Here is a 12,051-nt window from a genome sequence, read left to right as displayed (position 1 = left end):
GGTGGACACCCGAACCACGCCGAAAGGGAAGGAAGGAAGGTGGAGTGAACGAAGGAAGAAAAGGAGGTGACGCAGTGGAGTGCTGAGGAATACTTTCTGCCACCTAGGTATGCAACTTTTAAGACGATTCACTAGTTGTGTTCTGGTGTACGCCAACACAAGTAATACTATACTGAAAAGAAACCATAATTTTACCTTAAAAACCTATTTTTAAAAATTACTCAGCCTTCCCTCCAACATCTGATATAGTCTCTTGCAGTAGATACGTCGGTAATTTCATCCGCAGTTGTTTTTCGAAGTTTCCTTCTGGATTTTCTACCGACTTCCTTGCGAACACATCAGTAGCGACACCGAAGAGTACCTCGCTGTACGCGCCGGAGCGAAGTGTGTTGCTTTAACAAACGAAGGCCTTGCGCACCACCTCGAAGTCACACAAATCGCCGCTCTTCGCTGTCGTCCGCGCTATGAGGGCACTAAGTCCAGGCTCACTGAAAGTGGCTCTACGAGGCTACATAGTTTAAGCAAACATCAGAAGCCGCTCGACCCGCAGCCCCTGACAGTCGAACAGCGGAGGCACATCTACGACCAGCAATAAGGCATTGCTAGTTATAATCGCTCTCAACCATGCCTCAATAGCCTAACGCTTATCCCCGTCAACTTCTAGCGCGCACTATATACAGAAATAAAATAGTGTTCCTCAGGGGTAAAATCAGACCCAAAGACCTATATTTTGTTCCCTGGTCCATGAATATAGTTCCGTCTACTAACGAACTCCTTCCATGCAATACATAGACGTCCGTCAGCCGCAAGAAAGGACGCCACCCGCAGCAGTGAAAAAAAAAAAACGCTTTTTTTACTCGATCTGGCTTCGCGCAATTTTGTCAAGCGGCAAGCAGAGCTACCGATGTTGTGTCTTTTCCAAATTGATGCACCAGAGGCTACTAGGCTTAGCTAGGCGCTGTCCATAACTCTTGGCAACGGTCTGTTCTTCATAAAGTGGTGCACTCCACCGTCGTGTCCGCGTTCTGTGTCACCCACGGGTGGGCAAGAACCTCTTCCAGTTCAATTCGATTCTCCGCTCGCAGCTGCACCAGCTGCGCAAGAAAGAAGAAAATGTTAGTCGTTGGCATGTTTAAACATATTCCTCTCTCTCCCTACCTCCCTTACCCTACCCCGTTCTACTATCTGTACCCCTGTCTGTTTTCTATCAATCTATATCTACGACTATCTATCTTACATTTTTCTACCCACTGTTCCGTCAATGAAAAGCTAAAAAAAATTCCCTCGGCCTAACCGCCCGCTTCTTAGGGCTCGAACTTTGCATAACGGTGGCATTTGGCGGTAAATTTTGTTTTATGTTACGTTTTGATGGAGTAATGGAGTTTTGATTCGGTTAAAATTGATATGAAATCATCGTATGTGGCGACGGCGCTCCAAATTCAGGGGAGCACTTTGTCGACCTAAAGGGCGGTGAGTCGGAAGCCTTAAGCGCGGTGTTGTTGCTTGTGTCACTGATGTGTGGTTAAGATGTTAAGCTTCGCCTCTAAGACTGGAACGCGACAGCGTCTTGCAACGCTGCCAGAGAGTCTCCAGAACGCTATCGCTCGTTCGGCTGTACGCATTGCTCGTCGGTAAACCGGTTTTTGAGGAAAGGAAATGTATCTGTCTAGCATGTCTCTGTAGACACCTGAACCTCGCTGTAAAGGAAGGGAGAAAGATGCTAGTAAACCAAGACACCGTATTCACTAGACGCGCCCTTGTTCATTCCTAATCGTCGAGCTGGCATGGCGGCGTGGTCAGCGTGCTGGCCTCGCACTCCGGAGACGCTGGTTCGAGTCCCAACTCGAACAATTTCCTACTCGTTTTATTTACTTTGCTGGTCTGAATTGAAAGGTTAATTAGGCTATTTGGTTAATTAACTAATTAACTAAACTCAGTCCAGCTAACTTGGAGCATCACTATATACCATCCCTTTAATTGGTTGCATGGTTACTAGCCAAAGTACAATTGGCCCGTTTTGAAATTCGCGCACTGAGACGTCACGACCATTTCGACCAATTGAAAAGCTTGTCATTTCTGTCGTTAACAACTGCTTACAACGATGAGGCATTAAAGGCTTCCTCCTTAAAACCTTCGAGCTTTCGCGGTAATGATGCCGGTCGCACCATCATGCGCCCTCCAGACGAACGAGCACTCTACCGTGCAGGGAGGCTGCGGAAAAACTCATGGCGAGAAGCGCAAGGTGCGGGGTGGGATGCAGTTGCATGAAACAGCGTTTTCTGCGCCCAATTTTGATAAATTAGCCGAGAAAGCACTTTCAAACAAACCGCGCAGCTCCATCCACCAATCTTGAGCTTCGCCGCAGCCTAGCGCTCGTTCCTCCGACGGTCACAGGTGGCGCTACGGGTACGACCGGTGCGAAAGCTTGCCGTTTCGGTCAGCCGTCACCGCAGACGATGGAGATTTTCTATTAATGCTGACCGAATTAGCCGAACACCCCACCTAAACCAAGTGTAAAACAGAACTGACTGCGAAATGGCACTTTTTGTGCAAAATTGGAGCCCGAACAAGCAAGCAGTTAGGCCGAGATAATTTTTGTCGATTTTCTCTCATCGACAGAACAGTCGGTACATCTCTCTATATTTCCCTATGTCTACCAATATCTGTCACTATCTATCTATATCTATCCACATCTCTCTATGTCTGTCTATAAAGAGATATCTATCCAGCTTTGTCTGTCCATCAAATAATGAATATCCCTCTAACGCATAAGCGCGGATGAGGCAAAGAAAATATATTGCGAAATTCGCTCTTTCTGAAGGAGAGCAAGGTACTAGGAACCAGTCTCTTGCACTACAATAGTGCTAACTTAGCCGAAGAAAGGTGCGACATAAGTACGGAGGGAGCAAACTGGGTGTTTCAAGTTATTAAATACAGATTTTTCTTTGAAAAGCTGCGAAAAAATACGACGGTGCGGTCTGTGCCTTTAAATTAGCACGCAAGGTGGACAATTATTTGCACGACAGAGACCAATAAAAAGATTAAGTGAAATTTACTAATCGACTGTTTAGTGAGAGTGAGTGAGTGAGTGAGTGAGTGTGTGAGTGAGTGAGTGAGTGAGTGCGTGTGCGTATGAGTGTGTGTGTGTGTGTGTGTGTGTGTGTGTGTGTGTGTGTGTGTGTGTGTGTGTGTGTGTGTGTGTGTGTGCGTGCGTGCGTGTGCGTGTGGGGGGCGCTAAGACTAGATGGGTGACCACCGAAAAAGCCGTGATGCGAAATTCTGCATCGGAGTGTACATCAGGTAAGCTCTAGGGTAAGCTCGGTGTAGCGTCTCGCCAGATGCAGCCGAGTGAAGAGAGGGTGTGAAGATGAAGAGCGAGGAACGCTGTTGCGTGCACGTGCCAGAAAGAAAAGGCGAAGGACGAAATCCCCGGAAGAACGTGCAGAGCAGCAAACGCTAAATCATGGACGAAGCCAGTCCTCTGACAGATTCCGAGGCCGAAAGACGCGCACGGCGAGCTATACAGCAACGCGAAAAGAATAACCCCGACGTAAGTGAACCGATCCAGTGGATGTAGGGAGGCGGCAAGCAGAAGCAGTGCGGCCGAGATCGTGTAACCTTGCTAAGCGGGATGCGCGAACAGATCAAGAGAGCACATGCAGATGTCAAACTTTACAGGCGAGGAACGACTGCAAGAACATTTGGGTTAAACTAGAATTTTCAAGCCAAAGAGCAGCTAAACAGAGAGAAACTGAGCTGAACAAGAGCAGACGTGCTAGCGCACCTAAGTCGCAAGTAATTTCATTTTTGATTTAGGGCGCAACAACGTTTGTGAAACTGGAGACTTTGAACATCGAAGGTGAGGCAAGTTTATAATAGTACTCAATCTGCATCGTGGTTCGAAATATCGAATTCGTTAAATAGGCTTTCGATAGCTCGCTAGGTTGGCTTTGCCGCATTGCACATTTGCGTCCCTGTGCGTGGTATCATCACGGGATTCACGTCAAAATCTTTTACTTCACAAAAGACGTAAACTGCGTCGGTATTTGATTCATCAACGACATTTTACCAGTGTGCAAGGTGAGAAAGCCAACTTGGGGAGTTTTCATTTCTTTTTTTTGGCGTTCGCTACCGCGAACCCCAATGCCTTTTCAGAAATTTTAAGACCAGCGCTCGCCTTCGATTTATATGGCCTTGAACTTGGGAAGTTAGATGGGGCGCCTTTCATTTCATGAGAAGAAAGTTGATTAGATAATTTTATTCAATAATATTCCTCGCTGCCTACTTTCGCCTAACTAAATAATCTCCGCCTTACCGCGCAATCAACCTGTACAGACTGCACTGTAGTAGCTTTCACGGCCTTTAAAAGTAAACGATACTAAAGAATTTCAAACACCCGGCATACCTATAGTGGGGACACTGCAACAAGCAGTGCATGCATGCTTCGCTGAGAGGCATGCATGCAGCCTGTAGCTACCATCCATGCACCACTTGATGCAACCGATACTGCTCACCTTTCGGATGACATCACGAGCAGGGGCGCCAACATGCTGAGGGAAAGCAATGTTTGCCCTCCTGATTAACGCCCGCGTCTGGTGTTCTGACGGGGTCTCAAACGGTGCGCCTCCAACGAGGAGCTCATAAGTGAGGACTCCTAGGCACCAGTGATCAACTTTTTTGTCGTAGGATCCTCCAGCGACAATCTCGGGGGCCAAGTAGTCTAACGTTCCACATATGGTCTTCCTCCTGCAAGCAACACTGCAAGTTTCGACATGTGAATACATGCCTCACGCACAAAGAGGCAGTCACCCACTGCCTATTGCTAGCCATGTGCCTCAACCTACAACCAGTTAGCTACTGCTTGGACGTGGCTTTGCAGCCTCTTTGCTGCCACTGATCATCGCAAGAAGACTGAAAGCAGCTCAAGCCCTTAATGGTTTCTCGTTGCCTCATCAAGAGTCTCGATGCGACAGCAGACCGGGCTACAGCGTGAAATAACTGCACGCAGGCAAACTGTACGAAGAAGCCCTTATGAGAAGTAATTAATCCATGCCGGCACTTCTTTATGAAAAGATTATTCCCCTTTTCCAAACACTTTGTTAGCCAAACTTTCTTTCGTGACCTAAATAACTGGATTGGTAGTCTGATCCCGCAAAGCAGCTGTCTGCACAGCGTTGGTCAAATGTTTGGGGGAAACCTGAAAGGTGGAGTTATTGATCAATTCCACTTCTAGTTATTGATCAATTCGCTCTCCCTCTACCATGTGCTAGCCGTTCCGGTCAGCGGTGATCCTGGGCTCGAACCCCGGACCAGGAAGAATGTTTCTTTAACTACGAAGTTTCTGAAGAAGATGAATAGCTTTCCTTTGTAGCCGTATGCCTGCTCTTGGGTGGGTGCCAATGAGTAATTTCCTCCCTTATGTCTGCACAGCATGCCACGGGAATATAACCAAAAGAGCACTAGGGCACTGTCAACATACCAGTCGTGTGCCCCTGCACACGACTGGTACTGCGGCAAAAGTTCTCCGCTGCACCTACCTCGAGGCAGAATCCTGCACTGCCCATCCGAAATCTGCTACTTTAATCTCTCCATTGAACCCGAGCAGAAGGTTCTCCGGCTTGATGTCGCGGTGGATGACACCATGGTCGTGGCAAAACTTGAGCGCCTGACAGAGTTGGTAAATATACTGCAAGAGGGGTGCCTTGTAAGCAACGTGAACAGCGAGATTCGCAGCGCGACAGTGAAGCTGTTCTAGCAAAAACTCAAAAGAATGTAAATCATCACTTGAAACACGCAGCTCTATTTGTTTAGAGCAATGGCAAGACGTCACTTCCTGACCGGGCTACTGAAAATTGGACATGACTTTTTAGTGCCTTTCTGTGCTGAAGCTCTGGAACAGTCCAGTCACGAAGCCATATCACCGAAATATGGAGCCACTGCTCATGCCTGACAACGACACGTTGGTAATCTGGGGCTGCTTTCTGTGCTTAATTCTTAATCTCGAAGAGTATTGCTCGTGCAGCATACAAGAAACGTTTTTCGGGCCTGAAATTCTCGGTAGCTTGTAAAAAATATGGTCACTAAATGCACCTTAAAAATGCGCCAACTAACGGCTCTCCCAGGCACCAAGTGTATGCATCATTCCATAGTTTGTTTCAATACATGGAAAGAAGAACTCGCAATCGAATTCTGCCCCCGTTTCAGCACATAATTGAAAGGCACATCTGAGTATACCGCACATAAAGAAAGACAGCTAGCTGCCTTGTTAGCGCCACTAATTCTGCTGCGACACATATCCCTCCCCTGGTCCCGCTTTCTTATGTTCCCACTTTTGCTCTCATTCATTCTGTAGTTTTTGGCTACGGACGGAATACATTCCAAAACTTTCACTGCCTTCTGAGCCATTTCTTGCAGCAAATGTGCCTCATTCTTGGCCACTCGATCATGCCCTTGTCTCGCATGTCTTGCACTCTGGTCACGATGTTTTGGCCGCTGCTTCAGGTATTTGGCGTAATCTTTGGAAACGTTTGGTGCAGCATGTGTCCTCTTTAAGAACAGATATTGACTATACCAATGCATTCACCGTACCCCGTCAGAAATTCCTCCCGACTTCAAACTGACGCTTTGGTCGCGTCAGCATCACATGTGTAGCACGATCGAACTCTGTGAAATTCCCACTTTAGATCCTCGTCGAGTTCCAGTTTCCGCGATCCGACTGCATACGCTTTTTGCCTTGCTTTGTGCTTGCATTATTTAATGCAAGCTCTCTTCGAAAACACCTATAGAGCACGTCTGACTTATCGCAGGTTAAAATGTTATCCCCTCTGAAAATCACATATTCGAAGCTAACCACATGTCCATGAACGCACAACGGCTTAGTAAACGGGACGTGAAGTTAAACAACCTCACACACTTCGAAGACAGAAAAGCCGAAAAGCTAGAATGGCTGTGGGTATATTGGAGCGTCAGAAGTTACAAAACGAAGCTCCCCCCATACCTTTAGTCATCCTTGAGGAAAAAAGTAATGCCAATAGCTATATTACACTATTAAGGGGGCACGCCGCTTCCAAGGATACCTGGATAGTAAAATCGCAATTCGCGACGTCTCGACAGCTTTCCCTCTCTGGCTGACACGGTCACTATGGCTCACTGGGCGAAAGGGCTATAACGTAGTGGTAGCGCAGGCAGACCAGAAGACTTGAAAGAATGTCGTACGCCAAAAAAGGACGAAACAGGAAGGAAACACAGATCAGGAAAAAGGCGCATATGTTTTCTGTGTTTCCTTCCTGCTTCGTCCTTTTTTTGGCGTACGACATTCTTTTAAGACGATGTACCAACTAACCCGTTAAAAAGTTCTACTAGACCAGCAGAGTTACAGGCACGCTTGCATAACCCTTTCGTCTCCAGTGTCTCTATCCGTGCACGTAATTCCTCATATTTTGAAAGTGTCGGCTACTGCTGAGACGTGATGTGCCAAGAATCGCTGAACTTTTCATCTGCACGCTTTCATGACAAGCCACGTGGTGGCCCCTCGAAGCAGGAATGCGAAATTAAAGCACAAAATGATTTTTAAGATCGAAGTTTCCGTTTTTTATGGTAGCTCTTGCGTGGCTCTGGTAAGTATGTTTGTTTTTATTCGCGTGTTTTTTTTATTGTAGCAGGGGTGGTAGCAGGAAGGGCTTTGAATGGTACATACATATTAGCTTAAAGTACAGAACGGTGCACACATATATGCAAGCTGTATATAGAAGTTTAACAACGTTTGCAGAAGTGCGGTACTACTAAAATAAAGTCCATACGACGAGAACAATTACAATTACAGAATCAGTTACAGGATTCAGTTATAGCATCGGTATTGAGGTACTAAGTAACAGTCAAGCCACAAACAAGGCGACCAAAACACCAAAGAAAAAAAAATCGGCTACAGTCAATGCAGAAATTACAGTGTACCCCTTCCGCTGTCCTTTCTACTATCCCCTCATCCCTTTCCTTTCACTTCTACACACTGCCTGCTAATCTTTATTTCCGCTGCTACAGCTCAGGTGCTTCCAGCCGCGATAGCAGATGCCAGGGCAGCAAACATTCTTTTACCTTCCATACGAAATGTAACAATAAAGTCACTACTACTACTACCAGTCAAGGCACAAACAAGATGGCGAAAATAGCAATGCAAGAAGATAGTAGGAAAAAAATAAATACTGAGATGCATATAGTCGATCTAAAATTACAGCACTAAACGTATTTAAGGATGAACTGTTAATAATACCTGTGTTCTGATCGTCCCATTCAAGCGTCGCTGGTGCACAAAATGATTAATTGAAAATGTCGGTATGAAATGGAAATTTGTTTCATGTGTCTATTCATACCTCTTTGAGCACGTCGATACGTATTTTGTTATGGAAAGTTTTAATTGATTGCGTGTTAGCTTACATTGCAAGGTCCGGTCTGTTTTCCAGGGTTAGGAGTTCAGCACGTTTGAGTAATACTGTTTTCGAGTCTGTAGTGGAACGTTTATTATATATATATACACACTATAATACTTTTCTCGGCACCTCTTTATGTTTCTAATGAGCTTGCTATTATTTTGGCGTACTCTAGAATCGGTCCGATAAGTGTTTATATGCTGGTAAATTTGTTTCAGATGGTGCTAGTTTAAGCGGTCTGTTAATGAGGAATAGCTGTTTTAGGGCGGTCGTTGAGATATTCTTAACATGAGAATACCCTATGAAATCAGATTTTAGTGTCACACCAAGGTACTCTGCTGATAGCCAGACGCAAGAGGAACGTTGTTAAGGGCTAATTGAAGACTGATTCATGTTTTTTCTTTGTTATAGATAAAGGAACCAATATATTTAATTTAAATAAAGTCATCTCTCATTCCTGGTATCGCAGAAACATTGCTATTACGGCGTTATTTAATGTTCTGTTGTCATCAGTGCAGTTAATTTCCTGATGAATAACGCAGACATCTGCCATATTCTTTGAAGCACAAGCTGGTAGGTTCTTTATAAATTTAAGAACAATTTTTGAGCTAAAACATTTCATTGGGGTACTCTTGATGTAAAGTTAGATGTCGCGGATTTCTCGTTAATTTCAATAAATTGCGTGCGATAACTAAATTAGTGCGTAACCCAATCTAGGATAGAGCCAGTTCCCGAAGTTCGTTTTCCCAGAAGTTTGGTGTGTGATACGAGGTCCAATGCTTTCGAGAAATTAAAAATATGAGGTCCACTTTTTTGTTTGGTCATCAGTGTTTTTGGATATATCATGCGTTATTTCAATTAGTTGAGTAACAGTAGAAAGGCCGTTTCGAAAGCCGTGGTGACAAGTGGTTAAATTTTTACTGAAGCGAAAGCTCCACTATGGACATCGGCCTTCAATCGCGGTCCGTGTAAATTTGATCTTCAGCTAAGTTAGAGGTTAGACCATGGAAAAGAGAAATAAATTGAATCAATATCCCTGACTTGGAGTCGACTCCGCAGCTGCGCGAACAGACCTCGTTTAAGGGCCGCTCAGTGAGATCGCCGCAGCCAACACGCCTCGTGTTGAACTGCACGGCCCTCTCGCGCTGTGCATTGGATAGCGTCGTCTTCATCAACTTCCGGCCATCTGCTCCGTCCCGCGGCACTGCCTGCTCACCGTCGTCTTCTACTTAGCACAAATCAGTGCTTTCGCTCCCATTCGAATGTAGTAAGCATTCTCTGTAGTTTGTTTTTTTTTTACTTCGTGGTAGGCGTTTATGTCTTTTAAAACAATATGCTCCAATAACTTTTATATTACGCTGGTTAGTGGTACTGGTCTGAGGTTGGAAGGATTAAATTTATTTCTTAATTTTGTGTGGCTGTTATTGTGGCTGTTTTCCATTACCTGAGAAGTGTGCAAGTCGATAACGATTTGTTAAAAAGTAGTGCAGGAATTTAGCTACCCACTCCGCATATCGATGAAGGAATATGTTTGGGATGCAATCTGGTCCTCGTCCTTTCTTAGTGTCTATGTTTAGTGAAAGGTGCAATACTCCCGTTTCCGTTGTAGTTAATGGTGCCATTTTCACACTTATTCCGGGCAGTTTTCCGTTACCTGATGTGAAAACGGAGCAGAAGTAGTTATTCAGCGTAGTCGCTGTATTCCTATATCCTCATGAGTTGCTTTTCTTCCATATCGTTTTTTAGAGTTTAAATAAATCGAGAGTTTTTGACAGCATTCTTTAAAAGCTAGGAATTTATTTTGTAAACTAGAATTGTTTGCCCTTATTAAATTTTCAAATCATTAACGGCAGAAATCAGTTTTTCAACTGGTTTGGTTGGGTTATTGGGGTTTAACGTCCCAAAGTGACTCAGGCTATGATGGACTTCTTTAACGTGCACTGACATCGCACAGTATACCGGCCTCTAGAATTTCGCCTCCATCGAAATTCTGCCGCCGCGTCCGGGATCGAACCCACGTCTTTCGGGACAGCAGCCGAGCGCCGTAACCACTGAGCCACCGCGGCGGGACTGTTTTTGAACTCTTGGTTGTGACTGACGATTTTTTTTAGTCGTCGAATTTTTCTTTCTGCGAGGATTACGATTTTAGTTATCCAGGCGTTATGTTTGCTTCCTCAGTCCTTAAGGATAGATATGTAGTTAGTGATTCGATATGACAACTGTTTTAAATCTATGCCATGAAGTTTCTATGTCTGTGTTTGCATCATCTGTCAGCTGATGAAGTGATGACACTTGGAGAGACAGTGTATCAATGATGCTTGCATTGTGAGCTCTGCTGTACTCATTATACATTACTGTTGATAGTGAAGAGGGTAGAGAATCATGATATGGCACAGCTCACAATACTAGCGCTCTGACAGGCCACCACTTACTTCCATTTAGCTTCATCAAGTCCAGCTTCCTTGGACAAAAATTTTGGATATTGGAATATTCTTAGGTACGTTAAGGAAAAATTGAAGGTAATGGTCCATTCTTCCGATGCATAGCAAACTCTTTCTTTCATTGTTTTTCCATCACTCACATCGAATAGTTAAGCCTGTTACAGAAACATACGCAGGAATTCTAGACGAAAGCCTTTTTGAGTGGGAAAGAGTTTATGGAAGAAATTTTTCATCCTGGAAAATTTCACTAACAATAAATATATCCGCAGATCTTCTGTTGGCAAGCTTGCTCAAAAACGTTCCCTATTGGTTTTCTATGGTAGTTTTAAGTGCTCGGTACGAGCGATGGAAAAAGCAATGAAGGAAAGAAAGACTTTGCAGTGCATCGCAAAAACGGACCATTACCTTCAAATTTCCATAACAGTACTATACAATACTTTAATATAAAAAATTCCTCTCCAAGAATGCTGACCATGGCGAATAGCGGACGTTTGTGGCGATAAAAACAGTAATAGCAAAAAAATGCAAGCCTGCAGAGGGGGGGATCTGCTGATACATTGACTGTTATAGTGAAATCTTGCAACTTGTGAATAAATTGCGTTCATGGACTCTTTCCCGTTGAAAAATGTGTTTGCCCAGAATTGCTGGGTATGGGCTGGAGAAATGATTACTAAGAAATTCTAGATCTGAAATGTTAGAGCCAGATCCTTGTTCACAAGTCTCACTTGTATTTAGGTTAGAGAGCAAAGCGTCAAAAATACTGCGTATGATGATCGATGATGCAGTGTGTGCCAGTTGATATCAGGTAGACTGAAGTCGCCCTGTAATATTAGCTTGTTTCCCCTTCACATCCTGCTGCACGCAGGCAGTGGGGATCGCCCTGCTCTGTCCCCTTGGGTTTGCTTCACAGCGATGCGTCCACCCAGTTACCTTACCTAACAGGGGAGGGAGGGTGTGTCGCAGCGCCACGGACGGCGTGTTTGGTGCGTACGAGGGGGGAGACAACTCTTTCTCTCTATTCGGCTCGGGAACTGGTCGCATGCAGACGTCCAAAAGAGTTTAACGTCCAAAAGCGACTCAGGCTACGAGGTACGCTGTAGTGAAGGGCTCCGGAAATTTCGACCACCTGGGTTTCTTTAACTTGCACTGACATCGCGCATTACACGGGCCTCTAGAATTTTGCCTCC

General features: G+C 44.9%; 1 protein-coding gene across 1 annotated transcript in view; it reads right to left on the bottom strand.

Moving 5' to 3' along the window:
* Positions 1-989: 989 nt before the first annotated feature.
* The window catches only part of LOC149354572 (aurora kinase C-like), a 35,375-nt gene continuing 24,313 nt past the window's right edge, over positions 990-12,051 (bottom strand). The window contains exons 5-7 of the mRNA XM_089576004.1: positions 5,538-5,686; positions 4,515-4,746; positions 990-1,094 (exon numbers count right to left, since the gene is read on the bottom strand). Of these exons, the coding sequence (XP_089432130.1) occupies positions 990-1,094; positions 4,515-4,746; positions 5,538-5,686 (486 nt within the window). The remainder of the gene's footprint in view (positions 1,095-4,514; positions 4,747-5,537; positions 5,687-12,051) is intronic.

The sequence above is a fragment of the Amblyomma mixtum genome, chromosome 3, assembly GCF_055824585.1.
Source record: "Amblyomma mixtum isolate Tamu chromosome 3, ASM5582458v1, whole genome shotgun sequence".
Classification (NCBI taxonomy): Eukaryota; Metazoa; Arthropoda; class Arachnida; order Ixodida; family Ixodidae; genus Amblyomma; species Amblyomma mixtum.
This window is presented reverse-complemented; position numbering and strand designations above follow the sequence as displayed.